This window comes from Taudactylus pleione, unplaced genomic scaffold, assembly GCF_031769625.1.
Source record: "Taudactylus pleione unplaced genomic scaffold, aTauple2 ptg000086l, whole genome shotgun sequence".
Lineage (NCBI taxonomy): Eukaryota > Metazoa > Chordata > Amphibia > Anura > Myobatrachidae > Taudactylus > Taudactylus pleione.
Window position 1 is genome coordinate 6,879,490 of NW_028284488.1, and position 27,195 is coordinate 6,906,684.

General features: G+C 42.8%; 1 protein-coding gene across 3 annotated transcripts in view; it reads right to left on the reverse strand.

The window, feature by feature from the left end:
* LOC148529144 (uncharacterized) overlaps nt 1-27,195 on the reverse strand; it is a 486,130-nt gene that overhangs the window by 255,901 nt on the left and 203,034 nt on the right. For all 3 annotated transcript variants that reach the window (XM_088468693.1, XM_088468692.1, XM_088468691.1), the window contains exons 49-61: nt 26,257-26,331; nt 25,258-25,293; nt 20,916-20,960; nt 19,993-20,064; nt 19,808-19,843; nt 14,407-14,433; nt 14,279-14,320; nt 13,871-13,951; nt 10,467-10,505; nt 4,449-4,487; nt 4,194-4,265; nt 2,563-2,595; nt 685-777 (exon numbers count right to left, since the gene is read on the reverse strand). In XM_088468693.1, the coding sequence (XP_088324819.1) occupies nt 685-777; nt 2,563-2,595; nt 4,194-4,265; nt 4,449-4,487; nt 10,467-10,505; nt 13,871-13,951; nt 14,279-14,320; nt 14,407-14,433; nt 19,808-19,843; nt 19,993-20,064; nt 20,916-20,960; nt 25,258-25,293; nt 26,257-26,331 (690 nt within the window). The remainder of the gene's footprint in view (nt 1-684; nt 778-2,562; nt 2,596-4,193; nt 4,266-4,448; nt 4,488-10,466; nt 10,506-13,870; nt 13,952-14,278; nt 14,321-14,406; nt 14,434-19,807; nt 19,844-19,992; nt 20,065-20,915; nt 20,961-25,257; nt 25,294-26,256; nt 26,332-27,195) is intronic.

The following is a 27,195-nucleotide window of genomic DNA, read 5'->3' on the forward strand; positions in this document are numbered from 1 at the left end:
TCATTACTTTTTAAAATATTGTAGCCACACAAAAGCTGCTGTAGCAATATGAGCAGTAAGTAATACAGGGCCTGATTCAGAGATTTACGCATTGCCGATATGCATGCATGAATGCCGCACTATGCAAGCACACAGATTGCAATTACGCGTGCATAGGGGATTCATTGGCAAAGTGAGTGACAGGTAATCAGCATTTGGGGGGAGGTAACATGGGGTCTGGCTAGGCAAACACAGAAGTGTTGGGATCATTTAAACATTCTTTCATGGGTGTGCATAAATTAGCCATTGAAATCTCCTTCACAGCATGAGAGCGCCCTGCGTGTCAGGAGAGCTACAATGTTTGCGGCTGGTCAGACTTAACTTAAAAGCTGTGTGACTGCCCGATCTGCATCGATGGTACCGATGTTTACAATTATGCACTTTGTCGGATGTATATGAGAAAGCAGCAGTGGGTGTCCCTATGCTCGGGGAAGTTTTGGATACATTAGCATATTTTCGCTAATGCAATCCGTAAGAGATCACAGTTGGAATTGAATTAGCGTAAACCTATGAATCAGGCCCATGGTATCTCATATCAAAACATACAAAGTACATTAGTTCTTATTTCAATTGTTAGCAACTTAATAGGAAAGATATGCATTAGCAAGATAAATGTGCTCTTACCAAATAAATGTGTTTCATTACCTGTGGTCCTGGAGGGCCAGATGGCCCAGGAGGGCCTATTGGCCCTATATCGCCTTGATCACCCTTTATCCCTATGGCAGTAGCAATTTCTTTCTGAGAAAAACATAACATTAGTATATACAGAGTAATGCTCTTAGCACATAGTCTAGTCAGTTGTCTCCATTGATAGAGTTAGTAAGAAGAAAAGTGATTAGTGAACTAGAATATGCTGGATCATATGTTGATTATAATTCCTTAATACTGTATAACAGGCAAAACAATAAAAATTAGAAAACAAGTATGCCAAACTATTAACATAAGCTTCAATTGGAAGTTTGGCCAATAAACTCTGGCTCTCCCCACAATCAGTGCCATATCATTGGTGAGCTTATGCAGTCACATGGCTGCAGTTCCATTGATTTAGTCTTTACCATGTTTCTATCATCCTGAGTTCCTGGTCCTGCTTTCTCTGCAAACCTTAAGTTTCTGATCCTGATATCCGTGTGCTCTTGACACCCGGAATCCTGAGTCCCTGACATTCTGGTAATGCGCCATCCTGATTTTTTGGCACTCTACTATGTGAGGGCATTCCTGAGTACCTGACATTCTGCTAGTCATGGAGGTGTTGTGGTGAACTGCGCTCATCCGGGGGTGTGGTGTCAGGAGGGACAGTGTGTATTGGTAGAGAGGGAACATGCATGGGGGGAACAGGGGTGTGGTGGAAGGTGGGAATGTGGGAAGGACTGGCTCTGGATGGGAAGGTAGGTAGACCCTCTCAGGGGGATCCTTGCCGTGTGGGTCAGGACCAGCACGTTTTCCCTACTGGACCTTTGGTCTACAATGTGGATGCCGTCAGCTGCAGTGCTGTCGGTTGGCTGGGGTGGTAGTTGACCCTCTGCTCCAGATGTGCTGGCACCGGCGATGGAGTGTGTGGAGCGTGACTGGGCTCAACCATTCCAGAGCAGGGTGCCGATCACTGGAGGTGCTCATGGCTACCTGGACCCGCGAGTGTCCCGTGGTACAGACTGTGTCTGTGCGCTTATGAGAAGCAGGGTGTGTCGCTGCTGTCAAGGTGGTTGTGCCGCAGGTTGGCACAGTCGATGCTGATTCCAGATACCAGTGCTGATGTGTCCTGGTGAGGGGGTGGAAGCAGGGTGTAGATGTTTCCAACGCGTTTCGCGTAGGTAAGAACCTAAGAACTTTGGCCCACCATCGTGCAGGACACCAGCTACAACAGGACAATAAAAGAATATCACACTGACTGTGAAGACATTAACACACTTTGAGATGGCTCATAAGACTTTAGACCAAAGTTCCAGCAGGGAAGACATTCTGGTCCAGAACTGCACAGCAATGAGTCCCCTGAAAGGGTCTACCTACCTTCTTTCCACCACCAGGCTGCGGTGGGGGGTAGGGTAAGGCCTAGGCTGAAGGGGAGGAGGGTTAGGGTTAGACTGCAGGATGGGAAGGTTAGGATTAGGCTACGGGAAAGGTGGGTTAGGAGGAGGGTTAGGGTTAGGCTGCAGGATGGGAAGGTTAGGGTAAGGCTACAGGATAGGAAGGTTAGGGTTAGGCTACGGGAAAGGTGGGTTAGGAGGAGGGTTAGGGTTAGGCTGCAGAATGGGAAGGTTAGGGTTAGGCTGCAGGATAGGAAGGTTAGGGTTAGAGGAAGGTTAGGACACTTACGTAAACCTGTCAGGATTCTGATTGTCAGGATGCTGCTATCAATATTCTGACCGCCAGCATCCTGATCCCATACACAACTCCTTCTGTGTGCTCATTAAAGCCATTAATGCAAGATTACCCTGAAATCATCAAATTACTTAATAAAGAAACAAAAAATATGCTACTAATGACTTATTTATACATTGTTGTGCTTCTCAGTTTCCTTACACTTACATCTGCTGGTTCCCCTTTCTGTCCAAGCTCCCCCTGAAAAGTAAATAAACAAATAACAAATGTGATTACACTATACTATGAAAAAGTTTTTTAATCTGTATTGAAAGCCATATCTATGAAATTTCCTTTAACAATTTCACAATAAACAATACTTAATATATGTCCTTGCAACAGCAAAGGAGGCACATTAGAGGTCAAACAGGGTTTCATAGCAATGGTAAGCAGTGGTGATGCCAGTCAAATCATGATCTGCTCTTTTGAGGTTGAATTGGGGTCAGTACATGCACAGTGAAGTAATTAAGGGAAATTTATGGGTTATGTGGGGTGGTCTGATGGTATGTGGAGAGGTCTGAGGTGCATGGGGAGGTTTGATTGCATGAGGGGCAATAAAGTGGCAAATAAAGGTGTCAGATTGGCACTTGCGTGTCATGTGAGGTGATCTAACAGGATTTGGGGATCTCTGAGGGGATTTAAGAGGCATCAGAGGATGTCACACTCTTTCCTCTTTGTCCCCCTTGTTTGTGTGACCCCTCCCCTTTAGATTGTAAGCTCTCAAGAGAAGGACCTCTTTCCTCATGTGCTTTTTCCTTCCTCACTTGCACCATCATATCCTTCCCTCTGTCTACCATATTACCAAACCTCCCACTGCCCAGCACATTACCAAACCTCCCACTGCCCACACAATACTACCAAACCTTTTGGGTTCAACAGCTGGCACTATGTTTGAAAGTATTATAGCTGCATATATAATGTTTATATAGCTTGTATCCAATGTGCTGCAATCTTTTGTACTGTAAGTCTTTTGCATTCCTTTCTTGTTTTGTTTGCACTGTTTTTGTTTATGTGCTTTTTTAAAGGACACTGTAAAACCCATGTGGTGCTACACATACAAATAATAATAATAATAGCATGTGAAGAGTTTTGATGGGTCTTTAAAGGCACGTGGGGAAGCATGATGGCCATTTAAGGAGGAAGTGGGGATGTCTGATGGCCATTTAAGGGGAAAGTAGGGAGGTCTGATGGCATGTCAGGAGGTTTGCAAGGTATATAAAAGGCAAGTGGGGAGGTCTTAGGACATGTTTGTGTCTATCTATGTATGCATCATGTGGCACTGGTCACAGTTATATGTCACTGGTCACACTTCTTCACTTCTCACAATAGGCCCTCGATAACGTTGAACACCAGGCCCATGTGGCGTTTAATCTGGCACAGGTCTACAGAGCTATACCCTGAAATTATTAACACAAGAAACTTCCTGAAAGTGTGCACACTTTGGGCTCGACCCAGTTAGGAGCGAGTTTCCACTATAACAGCAATTCACCCCTTCAAAGCCTGATCTTACCACGGACCCGAATGTGCGAATCCGGCTGTACCATTAGTGCAGCATACAGCCGCACTTACTTGGACTGTGAGGAACACGCTCCTAATTAGACTGAGCCCTTTGCATACATGACTATCTTGCTCCATCGTAAGGGTCACAAGTGCAAGAAACATGCTATTCTAAATGCTGAATCAAAAATGAAGGAAGAACTAGGTGTACATATTAGGAAAGGTGTATGTTATGTATTTTTGAAAAAGATAAATGAAAAATAATTATTCTCTAACATAAAATTAAAGAAATTATTTACAACCTTTTTTCCTGGTGTTCCAGGAATTCCATCTTTGCCATCCATGCCATTTTTCCCAGGTGACCCTTGGTTTCCCTATAAGAGTAACATTTAGGTATTTAACAGGTTGATATACTGAGGTATAGGTACAAAATAAATGTATAGCAACAACTGTGAATTAGATCTGTTATATGTTTTATAATATATTATACATGAAGCATTCTTTATCAGTCTACTCTAATAGATGAGAGCTACCTGTGTTGCCCAGTCATGATTTACCTTTTCCCCTTTTAGTCCTTTTTCTGAAATTGTTTCTTTCTGTAACAACAAATTAAGGGTGATATTCTTTTTTCCTAATTTGAGTAATTTTTATTGAGTTTTCAAAAGACATAACAAAGAAAAAAGAATTTGAAATTAATTTTTAAACAACAAACACCTTCTAAAGAAAGCATGAGCTTGACTACTAGTATATTCATATTTGTAGAATTTAGGTGTCAATTATAAACATTGTATCTGCATATCTGTATCGCCTAACACTGATGGGCAAAAGGTCACCTGGCGAGCTGTCACCTACAGTATTGCCCCCAGCTCATTCAATCTTTATGCCCACTCTGACTTCAGATGATTAAATGAGAGCTGAGGTTGCAGGTGAAAGCTCAGCCTCATGTGATTGGAGTAGCCGCCAGCCGCATCTGCATTGTTTGACTGCGTACAGCAGGAGGAGCAAGAGGGAGAGCAGATCACAGTAAGAGGAGGATGGAGTGCAGAGCAGTCAGAGCTATGTGATCTCTCCCCATCCTCCATGGAAATACTGTATCTCCTGAACCTGACAAGGTAAGTTCACATTTTGGGCAAAGTGCTAGTAATTAGCGGTATTAATTAATGTCCATTAATTGATAATTAGGAGCTTAAGTAAATTAGTAGTGAAGGTGAGGGCATGTAGCTAGAGAATTGCATGTCGGGAGGGGGTTGAGTAATGTGCTGAAGTCTGCAAGAAGTTTTGAAATAGATGTCGGGTTTGAGGGCACATGGGGCACTTTGTGGCAAGTGCTTACATCATTTTGTGGTTTTTTAAAAAAAAAATTATTTTTATCTTTAACAAAAAAAATAAGACAGTTTGTTATAAAAGTTCTCAAATTTCCTCCTCATGATGTCTTCCTTTCATTGCAGATGATTCACATATCACTGAAACCAAAATATATTTCAACAATATAACTTTAATTTCCCACCATCCTGATGCCGGAAAGGATTATAGGACCTCATTCAGAGTCGGTCGTAAGCGGCCGCTCGGTCGTACGCCTAACGATCGAGAATCAGAGAAAAAAACAATCGCAACCAAAGTGACGCCCATACATGAACAAAGCACCTCCTCTAGCTAACGAGTTATAGCAGCTAGCGATCCAGTCAATCGTTGTCAGTCGTTGTCAGTCGCTGCATGTTAATTTTCTTCTGATGGTTGCAGCCGCTTGTGTTGTGTGCAAATTACACCAAAAATTAACAAAAAAACGCATAGAATAAGCCATCCCCATGAAAAATATTTATTCTTATTATTCGCTAATACAAACGCAGCTGAGTCAATTACAAGCCAATTAGCAGTGTTATTAGTTACAACAAACGATTATTAGCTGCTTGCATTGTGTGGCACAAGATAGAAACATCACTCCTAACATCAGTAACATTCAATAGTATCAATTGTACTCTGGGGCTTGAGAGAGAACATACCCAACCTCAAGCTGTACGATCAGCCAGGCCTCTAACCTGCTCGCAGAGTGACGTTTTGCTACTTCCGGGCCTTCTATGTCGGTCATAGCAGGTAATTTATGTACGCCCCTAAAGCGCCCCCTAAAACGGTGAGGAACGCCTGCGATTTTAGACCACCACCCCCGTCAACACCCACAAACGGCCTTTCATGTCAATCAACTCTCGGAAGCCACTTTCTGCTCATAAGCCGTTCGATCGACAGCATTTTGGATCGCAAGGTCTCGTACGCACATGCGCACAATGGTTTGGAAACATCGGATGCATACGACCGAGCAGCCGCTTACGACCGACTCTGAATGAGGTCCATAGTTTTAACCTTACATCATCCAAAACACTAGCAAAACTACTACCTACTATCTAAACGTCCAACCAAATTTTGACTTTAACAATATTTTTAATTTCCTACTGTATGTACAGCAAACACTGACCAGTGCTAATACTTTCACACATAAATGCAGCAATCAGAAATGAATGTCCTCTTTGTGTAAGGCTGTATCTAGCCACCATGGATCTGATGCAGAGTTGAACACAAATTAAGTTGTGGAGTATATCATGTATATTTTCGCCCTATGCATGCCATGGGACTCAGCATTCGTTCACTAAGGGACGTTTGCAAACAAAACTCATCTCCACTTGCAATTGCGAGGTCATAACGGAATTCTTATGGTTTGATAAAATGTAAACAATAGAGGAAATGCATTAGCAAATTGGTGACACGCTAACAGTCACCTGTGTAATACGCCCTTTGGAACCTGCTGTGTTCTTGTTATCGAAGGAATCTTTCTGCTTGGCCACAGTTCCCACTTGGAGATTTTACAGGCACACCAGTCCATAGTAGCACACATCGTGTACAAGTATGGGACTTGGAGGCACCCACACCTTGCCCAGAGATTATATCAGCTAGCAGATTCAGACCATAATATCTGGGACTGCACCCTAAAGGTTCGGCATTAGACTTTGGGGGGTATATTTACCAAAGTGAGAGTTTTTAGAAGTGGAGATGTTGCCCATAGCAACCAGCCAGATTCTACTTAACATTTAAGTAGCATCTTCTAGAAGATAATGGTTAGAATCTGATTGGTTGCTATCGGCAACATCTCCATTTCTAAAAACTCTCACTTTAGTAAATATACCCTGGCAAACCAGCTATTTATGTTACTATTAAGAAAGAACTTCATGATATGCTGACTATAAAATATTCTATGACGGCCTAACTAGAACTGATTTTGCAACTTATTTTTTACATACTAAGGGGTATATTTACTAAAGTGAGAATTTGTAGAAGTGGAGATGTTGCCCATAGCAACCAATCAGATTCTAGATATTATATTCTAGAAGATTCTAGTTAAATGTTAAGTAGAATCTGATTGGTTGCTATGGGCAAAATCTCCATTTCTAGAAACTCTCACTTTAGTAAATATACCCCTAATGGCAGGATGTACTAAAGGGGAAAATGCTGTAAACCCGGAAGTCTCTAGCTGGGGGCTTTGCAAAGGACAGCTCTTATTGGGAGAGCTGTCCTTTGCGATATTCTAGGTACATACCGCAGTATGTATCTGAAGAGAGGTGGGATGTAATGCATCGCGGATGCAATGCTTAGTACATTCCCCCCTAAGAGCAGGATGTACTAAATGGGAAAATGTGGTAAAACCCGAGAAAATGCAGTTTTCAGGAGTTTTACCACATACCCACACCTGTACTAAGCACCGGAATGCATTGCTTTGTCCCGATGGGTAATGCCATCTTCAGGTGGCGTTACCCAATAAACTATAGAAGACTATGGGCTTCTTTTCGGGACGCCTCCCCTGAGAGGTATACAATAACCCCTCGTGGCCCGCTTTCTGCACATGCACAGAAGGACGCCAGACGGACTTCTGGGTGTTAAACCCGGAAGTCCCTCTCTCCGGAGCCGTCACAAAGGACAGCTCTTATCGGCAGAGCTGTCATTTGCGATATTCTAGGTACATACCCCAGTAGTCAACCCCAGTATGTACCCGAACACAGGCAGGATGTACCACATCGTGGATGCGATGATTAGTACATCCCACCTTTACTCATTAATTGGAACAATTTCCAGCTGGGCAACTGGTGCAGTTTTCTAAGGACTTTAATAATAACATCATATGACTAACATCCAAATTGGGAGTGAAACTGCTTTGCAACTTATTTTCTCTTTTCTGTTGAATGCTTTGTGTGGCTAAACTGATACTGTGATTCATAATATATTGGTACATTAATCCACATTGGTGGCCCTTTTTATACTGTATGTGTTATATGTGTATGTATTTATAATAAATTCATTGATGTTTTGAAATGTTATTATATTTTTTAGATGTAATATTTCCCCAAGCACAGCTTTTCTTATCTTTGCTACAGTTTGTAAAGGTTGGCAACTCCTCTATCATAGTTGCTGCTGAAGAAATGATATCCCATTCCAATCCACAAGCGCTGTCACATAGGCAAAGTTCTATGTACTGTAGGAATTATGCATACATGTACTTACGCCTGTTGTCAGACTACAGCTAGTACAAGGCTGGTGCAAGTTCACCCTGATAATGATGATATGATGACAGCTATGACACCAAGCTTAGCCTAATGGGCTCCCAGCTACTAAGATGCATACAACTCTGCATGCGGGTGACTTTTTCTTTATAGAATGCAATGCGGGTGTAATTATATCTGGCTTGTGTTCATACTGCACCAGCCCCTATATCTTTAAACCTAAAAAAATATGTACTTAAATTCTCTGGTAGAGGGTGAATAGCGTGATTTATCATAACTACAGATGTGTCCTCAGAGACTGTTGCTGCAGTTGTACCGAACAGCCCCTTTCAGTGCACCAGGTCCCTTACGACTCCACTTGTGCCAAGCGTCTTTTGTGTGTCTTCAAATTGGGTCTTAGTCGCAATGCAACTACGACCCACCAGGAGACTCTGCTGATTAATTTGATTTGTGAAACTTGTATATCTGTATGCGATTGCAGGTCTGATTCAGGAATGCAATTGAGAGAACGGACGCACTTGGCTGTTTTCGCACTGCACATGCATCGCACTGTGCATGCTCGAACTAGCCAGTGCGATCGGGTAAGGGTACGCAGACTACACACAGTGTGTATGCGGACCATTCCCATATTGATTGAGAGGAAGTGCCATTTGTGGGTGGTAGCGGGGGCAGGGTGGTCAGCCAAGCGCAGGTGTGCCAATGCCTTTGAATGCCGTTGCAGGAGTGTGCATAAATTAGCCATTGCAAGGAACTACGCAGCCTGAGCTCTTACTGCGTGCAGGAAGTTGCTCAAATCCTGAGTGAGGTTAGGTCAACCACTATAATGCTAATGTGTTCGATGGTCCTCAATGTTATCGATGTTTCCGCTATCTTGCGGACTATTCAGGCTGTGAGTAAAGGGAGATGGGCGGCATTATATATTGCTGGGCGTCTGCATCTTCTGCTGCAGTTGCCGTGCGTATGCATTGATTAGCATATTTTCTCAGTGTCTGGGTGCGTGCGTTCTCTCACTTGCGTTCCTTGCTGAATCAAGCCCTGAGTCTCTGAATCCCTATATGAAGTGCTAAGATGCGGCGGCCGAGGCTATCTTTCACACCAAGTTCCATTGTGCTTCATTTACAGACTCTCAGACGCACACAGACATAAAAGGTGTCACATATCAAATTAATTAGTGCAATCTCCTGGTGCATCCTAGTCGCATCACATTAGGACTTAAGACCCCATAGATCAGCAATATGAAAACCACAATTGAACAATTTGAAGATTTGTTGCCCGATTTTAGGATTTCCCAATCTAGCAATCTGCGCCCATACATTACAGATCTTTTTCAGTGATTTCCAGATCGATTGCAGCAAACACAGATCTGCCAATCTTGAAAGGCCCATAATTTTACTAGTAGCGGTCTGCAAATCTGCTGATTATGTCCATACACTAGCAATTTACAGCCCCAATCCATCTGTGAAATCCAACATGTTGGACAATCTGATTTAACAATTCCAATCACTTTTTGGTTGCAATCTGCGATCTGTGAAGCCCATACATATAGCCCATACAGATTTTTTACACAATTGTCTGCAAATTGCAGAATTGCCACAATTGATTGCTGATGTATGGGGGCCTTAAGATGTATATTCAGGCAAAAAAGATATTTGCAGCTACCAGAGTCGCATGGGACCTGTTGGCTAACTCACACCAGGCATCTTGCGCCGCATGGCGTGTTGTGTAGATGTATGAGGACACATCTGTATACTAAATTTTGCAACTTGTGAAATCACTAGGAACCAGAACCTAATGAATATAAGTTAGACTGCAAGAATATTAGTCAGGCATTGTCTAAGTCATTTTTTATGTATGTTGTGTGCATGTCAATGCCCCAGTTCTAAGGGTGCTTGATAATATTGCATGTTTCTTTCTGGCCAGAAATTGTTTCAATATTGGCTCGAGTTCCCTTTTAATTATTTCTAGCAAGAAACCTGTGAAAGTAGAAAGCTGTATATTGTGCAGACTGCAATCACACACTTTAAAACAACTCACCAAAGTGTTGCCTGGAGGTCCTGGCCGTCCTTCCGGGCCCTTACATGTAAAACAACAAGAGTTACAATACTGACTGTCTACATACAGTAAAACGTAAAGTACACTGGTTTATAAAGTAAAGTAGTAAAACCTGTAAGAAAAACATTTTGTTTATTTACAATTATTGAAAGCAATAATCTTCAAACGTACTTTGCCAAACTGGTACTATACCTGTGGAGTGATGTAAGAGCTGGAATATCTATTAGGGAACATAGGACCTCATTCAGATCCGGTCGCAAGCACTGCACGCTCGCAACCGGGTCGATGTTTTGGTCCTGCGCACGCGCAGTGGCCGCACTGCACGTGCGCAAGCCCCGGAGAGAGAGAGAAACTCTCTCGCTCCGGAGCTCACTACAAAAGGGTCGGCTGTCGATGTTGATCGACAGCTCGGCCCGTTTTGTAGGTGGGGCAGGGCGGGGGGTGGCTACACAAACGGAGGCGGAACGCTAGCCGTTTTGTGGGCGACCGCACTGACATCAGCAGTGATGTCAGTGGGGAGCTTCCTGCTCGATGAGAGCAGGAAGCTCCCTGGGGCTTGCGGTTGCCGAGACCCAACCTTAGGGTCTCGTCGCAAGCCCCGATGGTCGCGATGGTCTAACCCACAGCTTAGCTAGCGACCGCACTAAAAAAAAGAAGCGGCCGCCCTCATTCAGAGAGAGCGATCTCTTCTTGCGACAGCCTCTGAATAAGGGCCATAGTGTCATGTAGGCACTGAGAGGCCCAAAATACTGTAACTGATTTAAATATATTTTTTGTTTTTGACAAACAGAGGGTAAGAAGGGGCCCAAAACAGCATAAGTGATAAATAAAATGATGGTCTATTTGTAAGCAGATCACTATATAACAAGTAATGCCGATTGAATTTTTTAACATTTCCATCACAGGGCAGTTGAAATCCAAATGGAGCTGGAAACCCAAATGTTGATCTACAGGCATGCAAGGACAGTGTTCCTCCAGGGTTGCCATGGCAGTAGTTATGACCCTGTCTTTGGCTATATTTATATATCAACATCATTATCGTTTATTTGTATGGCATCACAATTTCCACAGTGGCACACAGTCAACATATAATACATGAGTACAAATGAACCATACCAACAAAACATGTCATCCAAATAAAAGTTTGAGTTGCACAGGCACAATGACAAAAAAGCAAAGAAAAATGGCACAAATTCCATGTGTTTACGTTGCAGACGAATGCTGGGTACACACACTGGGCAATATATCGGCTGAAATATCGCAAGTGCGTTGGCAGGTGTGTACCAATATTTCAGTGCACAACGTAATTCACAGACATATAGCGTTGGCTGTGCAGCACAGCCAAAGGCCGATATATCTGCAGATATATCGGCGCATCTGGCTGTGTGTAGGTGCGGTTCGCCGGCTGCCGTACACAGCTGAGTGGTCAAATTCGAATGCCCACCTAGCTGTGACGTCAGGTCGTCATGTCAAGCGGCAGATCGGTAAATGTGTATTCAAACCTGAATCAGCTGCTCGGTCAGCATAATGGCCAGAGAGAAGACAAAAAGATGGTCGCGATGGTCAAGACCATCGCGGCCATCGGGCTTGCGACGAGACCCTTGTGGTAGGGTCTCATCTGCCGCAAGCCCTGGAGTGCTTTCAGCTCTATCAGAGCCAAAAGCAATCCCACTGACATCACTTGTGATGTCAGTGGGACCGGCCCCAGAGAGTAGGCGTTCCCATGGGAACGCCTCCGTCTGGGCAGCCACGCCCCCAGCACGCCCACCAAAGGGGGCGTGTTGTCACTCACCATCGACAGCACGGCCCCTTTGTAGCGAGACCCATAGCGACGGCTTGCCCGTCGCTATACGGGTCTGCGCATGCGCACGACAGAGCCGGGTCCGTCGTGTGCATGCGCACTGGCCTAACATCAACCCGCTTGCAAGTGCTCAGGACTCGCAAGCGGGTCTGAATCAGGCCCCAGGCCCCAATGCTGATCAGTGGTCCTGCTCCGGCAGGTAACTGACCATCTAGTAGAGTAACAATCTATAATTTCAGGTCTGGAACCTGAGCCTTAAGGATGGTGGTGGGCCGACAGACAGTGGGGCACACCGGGGATTTCCCCTGTACCCCTGTGGGCCAGTCCAACCCTGACTGTAGCCTAACCCTAATCTCCCCCCCAAGGGTGCCTAAACCTAACCCCCCCATCCCCGGGCTAAATATCATACTTACCCGTTTTCTTACCTTCGGGATGGTGAGGTCAGGATGCCAATGACTGTATCCTGATCCTCTTCAGGATATCGTCATCGGCATGCCAGGCGTCAGGATTCCGGTGTCGGTATTTCAACGCCTGGGTTACTGTCTGCCGGCATATTCAACGTATCCCGTTCAGAAGGTCTTTGGGAAGGCTTAAAGTAAAAATGTCCTCTGTAGCTGACTACGCAATGCTGTTTGTTAGGGATGCTGGACTATAGATCTACATGAAAAAGGTCGACAATGTCTAGATAGACACCAGATGTTAGACAGACAATAGGTCGACAGGGACAAAGTTGATGGGGACAAAACGTCGACCCACTAAATGTCGACATGGAAAAAGGTCCACAGGTACAAATGGTTGACGGGGTCAAAAGGCCAACACACTAAGGGGTAAATTTACTAAAGTGAGAGTTTTTAGAAGTGAGTTTTAAAAGTGATGTTGCCCATAGCAACCAATCAGGTTCTAGCAATTATCTTCTAGAAGGTGCTAGTTAAATGTTAAGTAGAATCTGATTGGTTGCTATGGGCAACATCACTTTTAAAACTCACTTCTAAAAACTCTCACTTTAGTAAATATACCCCGAAAGGGCTATACACAAATGGTCTACACTTATTTTTTTTGTTAGGGTCAGGCACTTACCAGAGGGTTAGGGTTAGGCACGTCCCCCGACGGTTACGGTTAGGCACCAAGAGGGAGGGTTAGGCACTTACTGGAGAGTTCTGGTTAGGCACTAGAAGGGATGGTTAGGGTCAGGCACATACCCCGACGGTTATGGTTAGGCACCAGGAGGGAGGGTTAGGGTTAGGTACCAAGAGGAGGATTAGGGTGAAGTTTGGGGTTAGAAAACAAAAAAAGCATGTATCGACCATTTCTGTGTCAACCATTTTCATGTCGACCTTTTCACCATGTCGACCATTTGTATCTGGTGACCTTCTTTCATGTTGACCTTTTGCATGTCAAACTTTTGTCCGTCAACCTTTTGTCCCTGTCGACCTATTGTGTGTCTAACATCTGGTGTCTATTTAGACATTGTCAACGTTTTTCTTGTAGATCTAATATACTACACCCTTTGTTAGGACTATATAATGGAGGTAACAAGAAAGTTTTCATGAATTAGTATGGTGAATACATGAAATTTGCTGCTTACTTTTGGTCCTGGTAGACCAGAGTCTCCTCTCTCTCCCTTTAATCCAGATTCTCCCGGATCACCTATTTCTCCTGGATCTCCCTAAACAGCAGAAATAATGCAGTGTGAGAGTCTATTTACTAAAGGCCGATTTGAATCGATGTTGAACGATTTTAAACTGATCTAGTTAAATCAATGTTGTGTTTCTTGGGCTAAATCACATTTTTATTAACAGACAATTTTTATTTGTTTTTCTAAGTGTTAGTAAATGTGTGATTTAAACCCAGAAATACAAAATTGATTTAGCTCAATTTAAAATTAATCAAACTTGGTTAATATCGTCCTTTAGTAAATATACACCTAAGCATTTATCCAGTCACCAAAATGAGTATGAATCACATCACAAATAAAATAAGTTAAGAACCTTGCCTTTTCTCCTTTGACAAGTAGACTTTTATCTATTGTGGTAACCTGTAAAGAAAATAAATATGTTGTCCAACAACAATTGACATTTTCAACAACTTTTCAATGTTTTCTAAGAAATACTAAGTACTTACTGTGCTTCCAGGTGGTCCTGGTGGTCCCTGTAAAGAGTAATAGAGCAACTCCTTAACAAATGCACAGCAAAGAAGTACACTATGCTGAAAACTAAATAATAGCGCATTTTGCATAGTAAGCATCAGGGAAACAAATAGTACATACAGCAGTGGAATGTAAGATTGAACACCAATCTTACATTCCACTAAGACCCATGACCATGTATATCACAATTTGTACATGGAAGTGACTTTCTAAAACCTTTCCTTTTATGTAAAACAAACATTCGTAACTTATACCTAAAACAATCTAGAATATGTTTATAATATTATGATATTAATGAGAGACACTAATTACCTTGATCACCATATGCACACTGTTATATCTGTACTCGGCTGGTCGATTCTGGACTGGATCATTGGAATGGTTGCTAACTTGTTCACCTGTTATGATGTCAGCCTGGGCGTTGGCCTGGTGTCAGCCTGGGTGTTGACTGTGATTGGTTTGCCAGTAGTTTTAATCAGGTGCTGGCTCTTGGGCCTGTGTGGGTTGTTCTGTTCTGGCTGAGTCTCCCACAGGATTCCGTGTCTTGCCTGGTCCCTGATTCTAGCTGTTTGCAAGCTGCCTAGGAAGGATTGTTGATTTCTTCATCTGATAAGTATCCTGGATACATTCTATTACATATTATTGCTAGCAAATGTACACCTGGCTAATATACTACTCTGGATAGTCCATGTGTTTTGAAATGTCTTATCCTGCAGTTTGCTGTATATCTAAAGAAATTACTGAGTTTTGCAATTACTCTCATGTTTATTGAATTATCATTCTGGGATTATTATTGCTCAAAAATGTATATATTATTAATGTAGTGAAACTATAACTGCATACCCTTTTGTTAGTTGCTTAATTATAAGAAGCTAAATTAAACCCTTGTTTGTTACTAGCTTGCAGTGATGTTAACTGCAGGATAGTATTCTGGTAATCACTGATTAGGAGTGCTAATTGTATTACTACATCAATTAGCTTTAAGCAGACTTCTGTCTATTTTTGGAAGCTAAGCATTAAGGGCTTGGGTTTGTTCCTGGAAGGGAATCCTCCTGAGAATCTAGGTGTAGTTCCCTATATGAGTTCTAAGAGTGTCAAATTAATTTGTCTATATTTTGATACCTGTGTTTCCTGCACTGTTATTAATTTAAGTGCGACGTCTAGGTGGCAGCTGAGTACCTATGCACATGTGTGTATTCTGGGAAAGGGGGTTGTTATTGATGAAGGTCACTTTGTTTAGGCTTTGACAGTGCAGGAGTTCATCATGTATCATAACACTACAGCCCACCAATATTATAGGAACTGGCATTATGGAACGCCAGCAGATGAATGTAGCACAAGAGTTAATGAGTCAGGTGCAGTCATTGACTCATTAATGCAGGAATTGACTAAGAAGGTTGCAGTTCAGGAACAAGTTGTTTCTAGAGCATCTGAGACTTTATCTCCTGAGCCTAAAATGAAGTTGCCAGATCGGTTTTCTGGGGATCGCAGTTTATTTAACAACTTTAAGGATAGTTGCAAATTATACTTCAATTAAGACCTGTTTCTTCAGGTTCTGAGACTCAGAAAGTTGGTATAATTATTTCACTATTGCAGGGGGGTCCTCAAACCTGTGCCTTTGGCCTTAAATCAGGTTGTGAGGAAATATCCTCTGTAGAGAAGTTTTTTTAGTGCTTTAGGCATTCTATATTACGACCCTGATAGGGTCGCTTCAGCGGAATGGCAGCTGTGGTCATTGAGGCAGGGTTCTGGGTCACTTGAGAATTACGTTACCAAATTTTGTAGGTGGGCCATTGATTCCACTTGGAACAACGTCGCTTTACAAAGTCAATTTCATTGGGGTTTAACTGAGACTATCAAGTATGCTCTTCTTCATTATCCACAGGAGGCATCCTTAGACTCTCTTATTAAACTCACTATTAAAATTGATAGACATTTCAGAGAACGTAGATCAGAGAGAAGTTTTGAATAAGGTGATTCTAACAATGTAAAGACTGAGCAAGATGAGCCCTTTGAAACTGGTGGTTACCCATATTCCTGTCAAAGAAAAAGATAGGAGGAAGGTTGGTGGGTTATGCCTTTATTGTGGCAGTAAAGATCATTGGATTGGGAAATGTCCACAAAAGGCAGAAAACTTCAGAGCCTAGGTTGTGAAGGGGAGTGCCCCCTAGGTGCCATGAAGAATCAAGCCACTAACTCCCTGCATTTTACCATCACACTTCTGTCCCCTGACAAGGAGGCTGTTGCTCTGAGTGCTTTGATTGACTGTGTGGCTGCAGGTAATTTTATTGATCAGTAAGAGGTTCAGACATCAAGTTCATCTTTCTGTAATGGGATTGGATGGGCAGTTTTTGTCTGGTAAAACTGTTTCTTTTGTTACCGTCCCATTAGAAATGTTTCTGGGGGGTTTACATAGGGAATCCATTAGTTTTTTGGTTATTGAGTCTCTTGTGGTTTTGGGGTCTCCCTGGTTACGTCAGCATGACCCGGTTATTGATTGGAAGATTGGTCAGATTACTGAATGGAGTGAGAAATGCAGAAAGTGCTGTATTGCTCTCCTGGTTAGAGTTGTCTCCTCCAATCTGGCTGGGTTGCCCAGTACTTATCATGATTTTGAGGATGTGTTCAATAAAAAGGCTGCTGAGGTTTTACCCCCACATCGCCCCCATGATTGCAGTATTTAACTTATTCCTTGTAGTTGATTACCCAAGGGGCGGTTAACAGTTCCTGAAAGAATGGCTTTGTAAAGGAAAACTTGGAGAAGGGTTCTATTAGACCATCCAGGGCACCTTTGGGGGTCTAATAGTCATGCCATTTGGGATTACTAATGCACCTGCTGTGTTTCAGGATTTTATAATTGATATATTTTAGGATTTTTTAGGCAGATTTGTGGTGATTTACCTAGATGACATAATGACCTATTTCCGGAAACTTGAGGATAACAGCCTTTATGCTAAAATTTAAAAATGTGAATTTGAACAGTTGCAGGTATCATTTCTGGGGTATGTTATTTCGGGGCAAGGTTTTTCTATGGATCCTGTTAAAATCTGGGCCATTGATAATTGGGCCAAACCCTTTAATAATTGATAATTGGGCCAAACCCCTTAATATTAAATTCAAAGATTTTTAGGATTTGCCAATTATTATAGGAGATTCATTAAGGGGTTTTCTGTAATGGTGGCTCCTCTCAGGAATTAGACTAAAAAGGGGGCTGATCCTTCCGATTGGGATTCTGAGTCAGAGTTAGCTGTTATTTCTTTAAAGAAGGCTTTCATGACTGCTCCAGTGTAAATTAATCCCAATTTAGATGCTCCCTTTACTGTGGAGGTTGATGCCTCTGAGGTGGGGGCCAGAGCAGTGTTGTCTCAGGACAGGGATGAGAACAAGAAGTTGCATCCATGTGCCTTTTTCGCTAGGAATTTTCTGGACCAGAGCTCAATTTTGATGTTGGTAATCGTGAGCTCTTGGCCATAAAATGGGCTCTGGAGGTGTGGAGGCATTGGTTGGAAGGAGCAAAATATAAGATTGATATTTATACCGATCATAAAAATTTGCTTTATATTCAGGATGCCAATAATTTGAATTCCAGACAGGCCAGGTGGGCACTTTCTTTTTCCAGATTTAATTTTACCATTTCATTTTGGCCAGGTTGTAAGAATTAGAAGGCTGATGTGCTGTACAGAAGCTTTTGCATACTCATTCTGAGGTTGTTCCAGAGATTCCCATCATTTTGCCTGAAATAATTGTTCTGGGATTGGCTAAAGAGATTTATTCCTGGATGGGAGACCTCCTGAGAATGTAGGTGTAGTTCCCTATATGAGTTCTTAGAGTGTCACATTCTTTTGTCTATATTTTGATACCTGTGCTTCCTGCACTGTTATTACTTTAAGTGCGCAGTCCAGGCAGCAGCCGAGTACCTACGAACAAATGTGTGTTGCGGGAAAAGGGGTTGTTATTGGGGAAGGGCACTTTGTTTAGGTTTTGACAGTGTGGGTGTTTATCAGGTATCATAACACACACTATAAATCACCAAAACAGGAAACCATTTAAGCACTTTATAATGGTTACAGTGGAAGGGTGTGAGCAGGAGAACCAGCCATAAAGCTGCAAATTCTGTGATCACTAATTCTCCAGTTAGCCACACCTTCCTTGCAGCATCACACAGCCCCATACTCAGCTGCTTAGAGCAGCCATAGCGGCGCTATGTAAAGGAAGGAACAGCTTATATTTAATAATATTAAGTAGTGCAGCTTTACAACTACATAACTGATGAATCCAGAGCAGGGCCGGCAACAGAAATCACAGGACCCTGTACACTCTTTTTTTTTAAGACCCCCCCCCCCCCCCATCCCCGAGTCCCTATCAGGTATTGGGGTGAGGCAGTGGGTGAAGAGTAGGGGGGGCGGAGAGGGGGAAAGAGAGAGAGAGATATCATGAGTATACTGTGAGGAACTGACCTTTCACCTCATTCTTCTGCAGAGACGCTATATGCAGCTGGTATCTTCCCCTGGCCGACACTGTGGTGTAATGAGTAGCGGTGATGGCAAAGACCCACATGGCTGACTGTAGGTGGTCTGGGAACATGTGCGCCGGGGACGATCACTAGAGTGTGACGTCATTCCCCCAGCAACTGCAGTGTCAGAGAGAGGAGAAGGTAAGAGGAGGGGAGGAGCAAAGAGGGGAGGAGACTTGTGGGGTGGGGTGGAAAGGGAGTCGGACCGCCTTCTCATTTGTTACAGCCCACGGCATGTACTGTAATGAGTCAGTCTGACTCATTATTAGTACTGCTGTAAATGCTGCTGCGGGCACCCTCAGTACCGCAGGCCCCGGTGCACAGGCTACACCTCTGGATGTTCTGCCAATCAACCTGTGATGGACCCTGCATCACTGCAGCAGCAGTTACAGCAAAGGTTGTCGGTGGGTCCTTCTGGGGGCCCTAGAATCTTGGGGCCCGGTATGGCTGTGCCCCTAGTCCCCCCCCTGTCGCCGGGCCTGATCCAGAGATGGTGAAGCAGTACAATTAATCATTTCAAAATCAACATGGAAGCACATTTTGTGTATTTGACCTGCCCTATACTAGGTACATATGTACAGAATATGATTATGTGCTGATCTACATTACGGAACGCACTCTTACTGAACTTTGCCAGCCTGAGAAAGACCTATCATACCCCTGTTCCCCCTGTCTGGTCATAGGTGTACATACATATCTGGAATACATTAGACTCAGCATTCTCATATTTACATTCATTCATTTTGTAAATGGTTTTATGCAGGACAGTCAATCCGTATAATGAAAACTGCTGTACGTTTGTTATTTTATTTCTCAGTAGTTTATTTCTGAGAGTGTACGTGTAACTTGGACTCATGACTTACTTGTTCTCCTCTATTCCCTTTTTTTCCATCAATGCCCTATTGAAATGGCAAGAATTACAATTAGAAATAGAAGATAATGTTTGTTTTTCAAGGATTTGCGTCTTTTTGGGTAAAATGCAGAATACATATATATATATATATATATATATATATATATATACATACATACATACACACACACTTACATCTCTTCCATGTAATCCCATATCTCCTTTTTGTCCAACATCACCAACGCGGCCGGAAAGCCCTGTATGGCCCTGGGGGAGAATTTAGAGACACAAGATAAACAAGCCTGCACACCTCCCAACTATCCCTCCTTTGGATGTGCAGAACATCTTTCAACCTAAATTCCTAAGTACTGCTTTCTTTCCAAATGTTTCTAAAAAAGAAAGTAACCCAAGAATATAAGTCAAGTCTTTAAAATATTAGTAAGGCAGTACCTCAGTGATGTCACAGGTTCCTAGCAAATTGATAGGTTGCATAGCGATTCAGCGCACAAAATTAATACCCTCAAATGGGTATAATTGAACTTTTAGGGGTATATTTACTAAAGTGTGGGTTTTTAGAAGTGGAGATGTTACCCATAGCAACCAATCAGATTCTAGCTATTATCTTATAAAAGGTGCTAGATGTTAAGTAGAATCTGATTGCTTCTGGGCAACATCTCCACTTCTAAAAACCCGCACTTTAGTAAATATACCACTTAGTGTGCCTTTAAAACTGCATGACCACCTACTGTAAAATGTTACTATGACGGTGCTCCAACTAGCCAGAGCTCTGACAGCCATGCAGCTTTTTTCCCATAACTCTCAATCAATTTGTTCACCAATTTAAAATGACGGAAGGGGGTTTGTGAATGGATTGATGTTAGCAAAACAGTGATACAACATTGTGGTTGAATTTGTGATGAATTTTGTGGTATTAATTGTTATGGTCAAGAAAGCACCAAATGGGGCTCCATGGTGCATGCTCCAACCCTCGTGCATAATTAGAAGGGCATATTGAGGCATCCCAGTAGTTATGTATCACAGCACACCCCCACAACATTTCTATGGTGTCAGCTAGTTATACAGTACTAACCATGCAAACAGAGAAAAAGAAAAGTTACCCGTGATCCTTTTTCGCCTGGTTCCCCTTTCATTCCGGTATCTCCCTAAATATGAAATAAGATATTCACATATAGTCATCCAGTAAGTACATATCTTGCTGAGACACTTAGAAAGAGAATATGTGCTATTCTAAAGATATGTCTGTTATGTCCTATGCTCAAATCAATAAAAAATGTTTTGCAAAAGTGTCATCCATGTTTCTGCCCTGAAGAACATTAAGCACAAGACATAAGATGATCCCCTTCTCTGCCTCACTGGCTGGCAGAGCATTTCTACAATTTTGCAACAAAATAAAATATATAAAAAAAGAACATTTTGTAGTGAATAGGGACTGGAGACGGAGAGCATAAACTTATGCATGAAATCTCTAACTCATAAGTAGATATGATAGAAATAGCTTTTACATATGCTTATTTTTCAACCACAAAACAGATTAAAACATTCAATTCATCTTATAATCAGATAGGAATGAATAGGAAGAATTGTGTACCCTTTTATGGTAACATATTAAGCAATGTTTGTCTTACAGTGTATTTACAGTATATCTTAAGCACTTAATGTGTAATAAGTAAGGTATTAGTAAGGATTTAGTACTTCTTACTGTACTTACGCTAAATTTAATGAATGAGATGAATCTCAGCAGTAATCATTAACTCTATTATTAACAGAATTGTCTAATAATGAAAAATAAAAAGGTATAGCACATTAAAACGAATTCGGTACGGGATGTCGGTGCTCAGGATCCCGGTAATGAGAATCTCAATGCTGGCATCCCGACTAGGTTGGATTACTGACACTGGCCGGTAAGCAAGGGTTAAAGTGGGCCGGAATGGGGCAGAACTTTGTTCTGTCAGTTCTATTTTGAGTCGGAACTCCAGCCCACTTTACCCGGCCAGTCGGGCGCCTGGCTCCTTCCCTACAGCGGCAGCCGGAGGCTGGAGCTCACTCCTGAGCTCCGCCTTCCGGCTCCCGGAGTGGTTGAAGGGAGAGAAGTCTTGACGTCTCTCCTATTGTTCCGAGGAGCAGTCGGACTGGATTGCAGCGGACGCAGGAGCAGTACTTAAGGTAAGTATTGTGTGTTTTTTTTGTGTAAGTGGCACTACTAATGGGGGCATTACCACTGGGGAAACTACTAATGGGGACATTACCACTGGGGGCACTACTACTGGGGGCACTACTAATGGGGCTTTGCATAGGGGGCACTGCCTAAGGGGCACCACTCCTGGGGGCACTGCATAAGGGGCACCACTACTGTGGGCTTTGTATAAGGGGCACTGCAAAAGGGGCACAACTACTGTGGGTACTGCATAAGGGGCACCACTAATGTGGGATTTATGTGTAAGGGGCATTACTGCTGTGGGCATTGTATAAGGGACACTACTACTGTGGGCATTATATGTATTAGGGGCCCAAATGTGGGCATTGTGTAAAAGGCACTACTGTGTGTCATAACATGAATAAGGTGCTAGGTGAATCAAGCCTTTTACAGAGTGGAAACGTGGACAAGTGGAGACGTTGCCCATAGCAACCAATCAGCTTCTACCTATCATTTTATAGACTGTACTGTACTTGATATATGCTACCTTGAAGCTGATTGGTTGCTATGGGCAACTTCTCTACTCTTTAGAAGGCTTGTTACATCTCCCGTATTTCTGGCTAAAGAGGTTATCATATAAGCCGACCACTCACATCCAAACCTTGGACAACCTCTTCTGCCATGTACCTTCTGCTGTCCTGTTCTCTGACTGCATTATGATTATAACGTCATCATGCAGTTGGGGGGTTTCATACCTTTGCTAATGACAGTAGTTTTGTTTTCTGAATGCATCACTTCCTGCGGTACTTGCTATCGGCACTACCAATTAGGTACCTCTATATACCCATAATATAATCCCAATAATATTAAGTACAGCAGGCTGCAGTGGAACTCAGCAGTTCAATCTCTGTACCCCAAGAACAGCATTATCTTACCTCTATGTCTGTCAGTTATTACCCTGTTTTGTTCTATCAATGTTTCCAATTGTAAAGCGCAACGGAATATGCTGCGCTATATAAGAAACTGTTAATAAATAAGAAACTGTTAATAAATTACACTGCTAAGCAGGGAAAGGAAGAACATAGGGCTACCTACAACTACAAATAAAGGAAGGCATTGCTCCTAAAATGTTTTAATGAAAAAACACCCAAGTGATCTGAAATTTGTTTAGACTCTAAAACTTAATCTATCAATTTATATAATTTCTAAATCATGTAAGCATTATAGGAACATATATGTTATTATCAGATACTGGTTCCTATTTTTCTGGGAACCAGTATCTGATTAATTAAAAAATAAGCATTATAAGAAAATATGTTGAATGGAAATAAAGAGAAATGTCCTGGACACAGCCTTTAATATTTCTTACAAAAACACAGAAAAGAAGGGATTATATGATGTCATTCACTAAAGTGTCAGTGACATGTTTTTAAATGTTACTTTAATGTTTGTACTTGAGTATTGCTTGAATGTTTGTACTATGATCTCATCTTCATGCAACTTGCAACTAGTACCTGATACACAAACACCTTTCCCAGGAGAGGACTGGGTTATGGACACCTCTGAAGACACTGACCGCATTTACTGCAGGTGTGAGATCTTTGACTATGAACCGAGGAAGACCTCAGTAATGTTCAGTCACTTCCCTTTTAGTTATTGTAATTGCTTATTGAACTTAAGTATCTAACGGGATCGTTTCGTGAGTTTGTGAATTGCCTATAGCAGAGGTTCCCAAACGCGGTCCTCAAGGCTCCCCAACAGTTCAGGTTTTAGAGATAGCCATGGTTGAGCACATGTGGTTAAATCAAATTGACTGAGGCAGTAATTAAGTCTCCTGTGCTCAACCATGGATCTCTCTAAAACCTGAACTGTTGGGAGACTTGAGGACCACGTTTGGGAACCTCTGGTCTATAGCAGTGTGAGTGCGCAGCTTATTACTTCAGTTATACACATAGGGCCTGATTCAGAGGTGGACGCTAATGCATACGCAGCCGTGCATTCCCACGTTCGCAGCTGTGAAAATATGCTGCTAGCAAAGATCACCCGAGCATAAAGATGCCCACTGCTGCCTTCGTACTTGCATGTGCGATCGCATGCACGCATAAATATCGGTAACATCGAAGGACATTGGTGGCCATTATACCCCTGCAGCAGGTTTGGCCTGCCATAGCCTAGGGAGCTGTTCTGCCATGCAGGGCTGCGTATGCACTTACAGTGGCTAATTTATGCACGCCCATAAAACGGCATTCAAACACCCAGGCCTGTGTTTCCTTAACCACCCCCCGTCAACACCCTGAAATGGTCACTTCCGGTCAATCAATCTGCAAAGGGCCTCCGTGGTCTGCGGGATCGCACAGCTGCCTTTGTGCACGCGCACTGAGATGCATACGCAATGGCAAACAATCACTCAGTCTGCGTGCGAATTGCAATAGCGTCCATCTCTGAATCAGGCCCATAGTCACTAGTGGTGCAGTCTTTAGTCACAACCAGGGCCAGATTAAGGCCCATATTGGCCTGGGCTGAAAATGATCAAGGACCTGTCATAAGAAGCAGAGGAGGTGTAACCAGTGCTGTGTGGGTGTGAACAGTGCCATATGGGCACGTACACCCAATTGTAATGCTCTTGATTTATGGCCAACTGTGTGGCCAGTTGGTGGCTGGTCATTACCATGCTGTCATGACAATGGGCCTATGTATATGTAGAGGACTAAAGCTGTAGCTCCATTTGCCCCATCGTTAATCTGGCCCTGGTGGCAACAGACGATACTGTGGACTCACTGAGGTACAGTAGTAGACACACATAGATAAGTTCACTGACATCATATACAGGCAAACGGGATGCGGTCAATATCCCGACCACGAGGATTCTGGCGTTCAGAATGCCGGCTGGGAATCCCGACACTTGTCAGAATCCCGGCGCCGGCATCCCGACCGAAGGCAAGTAGCGGGCTTGGGGGGAGGGTTAGCGTTAGGGGTTAGAATTAGGAAATAGGGGGAGGGGGAGGGTTAGGGTTAGGCACTAAGGGGGAAGGCTAGGGTGCGGGGAAGGAGAGGTTAGGGTCAGGCACCAGGGAGGGAGGGTTAGGGTAGGGAGAGGGGGAGGGTTAGAATACCTATCGACAGTTCTACCCTGTCAGGATGCCTGTGTCGGAATTCTGACCGCAGGGATCCTGAGCGCCGACATCCCGTACCCATCCCCAGGCAAACATGATAACTGTGCACATATGCATAGGTGTTGCCAAATATAATTGATCCTATCATCCCTATTTATAAATGAGTACTATACAGTAATGAAGCTATATTACCTTAATACCGGGATCACCTTTTAAACCTGCTTCACCCTAAAGAAGAGAAAAATATTATGTCTAAAATTCACCTAATCAGATTCCAAACCGCTACACTTTAGATAGTGATCATAAAACCACCTTCAACAACTAGTGAAGGCAGTATACATACATGTACAGTATGTCTATTGTTTAGCTTAACTACTGGGATAACTTCAAGGAACCCTGACATACTGTACACAACATTGATATTCTGATAAGCCAAGTACATATGTAGTTTTAAAATGGTCACGGAAACAGCTTAAACATACAAATGTGTTTCAGTACTTAGGAGGATTTTAGCATTTGTTACTCAATTAAAGTGATTTATGTAAATGCAAAATTAACAAAGTGTTTCTACTTGAGCAGATGCACGTTTGTTAATTAGCATAAACAGAGGTGCACACCCACATTCCAGTATTCAGTCACATCATTGTGGCCCTGACACCTGCAACGTTGTGCCATGATTCAAGTCCTTACCCCACCTAAATTTGTCTCCTGGAGATTCCAGGAAAGTAGGAAATTGAGCATTGGGATGAATTTGCACGTTCTAGTTTCCCAGTGTATATAATGCAATGTATTAAAAATCTTTATGCACACATGGGAGACACATAAGTGTTCTCATTCTCATCCTCAATATCAGACATAAATAAAATTCTATGCACTTGTGCATAGAAATAAGCAGTATTGGTTCTTCAGACATTTGGAGGTCTTTACCAGTATAAAAGCAGTATAAAAGGAAGCTTTCATAGTACAGTAACCAATAGCAACTATTACCCAGATCAGGCTTGTGTAAAGTTGATTTATAAAAGCATGTTTTTGATTTGTTACTAGGGGTTACCGCATTGTACCTGTTAGAAATGCAGTAACCTCACTAGAACATAGTGATATTTCCAATGTAATAGCTTTGTATATGATCTGGGCGTTTCAATGGCACACATAAAATGGCTGTACTGCAAGGACTCTACCATTTCTACTTACATCTTTACCTCTTAGTCCAGGCAAGGTCCACGATGTTCCAGGCTCACCCTTATGTCCTTTGCCACCATCTAATCCCTATTCAAAGAGCACAAGGTCATTAGTAATTAATAATAATATAGATTTTATACTGCATTTTCAGAGACTCTACACTGTGCTCTACTCTCTTGCCATGAAGAGATTAATTGGTTATTTCCAACATTTCTACATTAAATTTATATTATTTTTGTAAAAAAATAAAAAAAAAATCTGAAATGTACTTAGTGGCTTATGTAGAGTTGGACGCATTCGGTGCCAAAAATGCAGACACAACAATGCAATGAAAAGGGCGCATCTTGCACAGCCTGCAGATACATCTCAAGATACATCCAGATCTGCAAAGGGTGGCATATGCGTTTTACACGAGAAAACAGTGTTGATGTCCCAGGTTGACACCAGAGGAAAACAGCAGTATATGCTCCTTGATTGTGCCAGGATATGTAGCTTGACTGAGGCAATAGTAAATGCTAAAGTTAAGTTGGGCTTACAGTAAACTAACACTATTGTATACAGCTAAACATTATGATGGCACTGACATGCACTTGTATGACTTATATGCAGTACTTCATGGATGGTTTGTATCACCAGGGCCACAGAGAGTGGGAACAGGCCCGAGTACTGTAGGGGGTGTAATTTAATCGTGGAGACATGGCAACACCCTCTACAAAAATTATGAAAAAGCCACGCTGACAGGGGCGGAGTGATCAGTGCAATCGCTCCCCCCACACATCATGCAGGCAGAGGAGACTGTTGATGCTCAGCAGCAGCCTCCCTGAACCCTTCTCAGATCAGCGTGTACAGGGCAGGAGAGAGAGGCTGCTGACCCTGACAAGCCCAGGTAAATAGTACCCACTCCCCACCCCATCTCGGCGCCCCTGTGTATCACCAGTGAACTACTGTGAT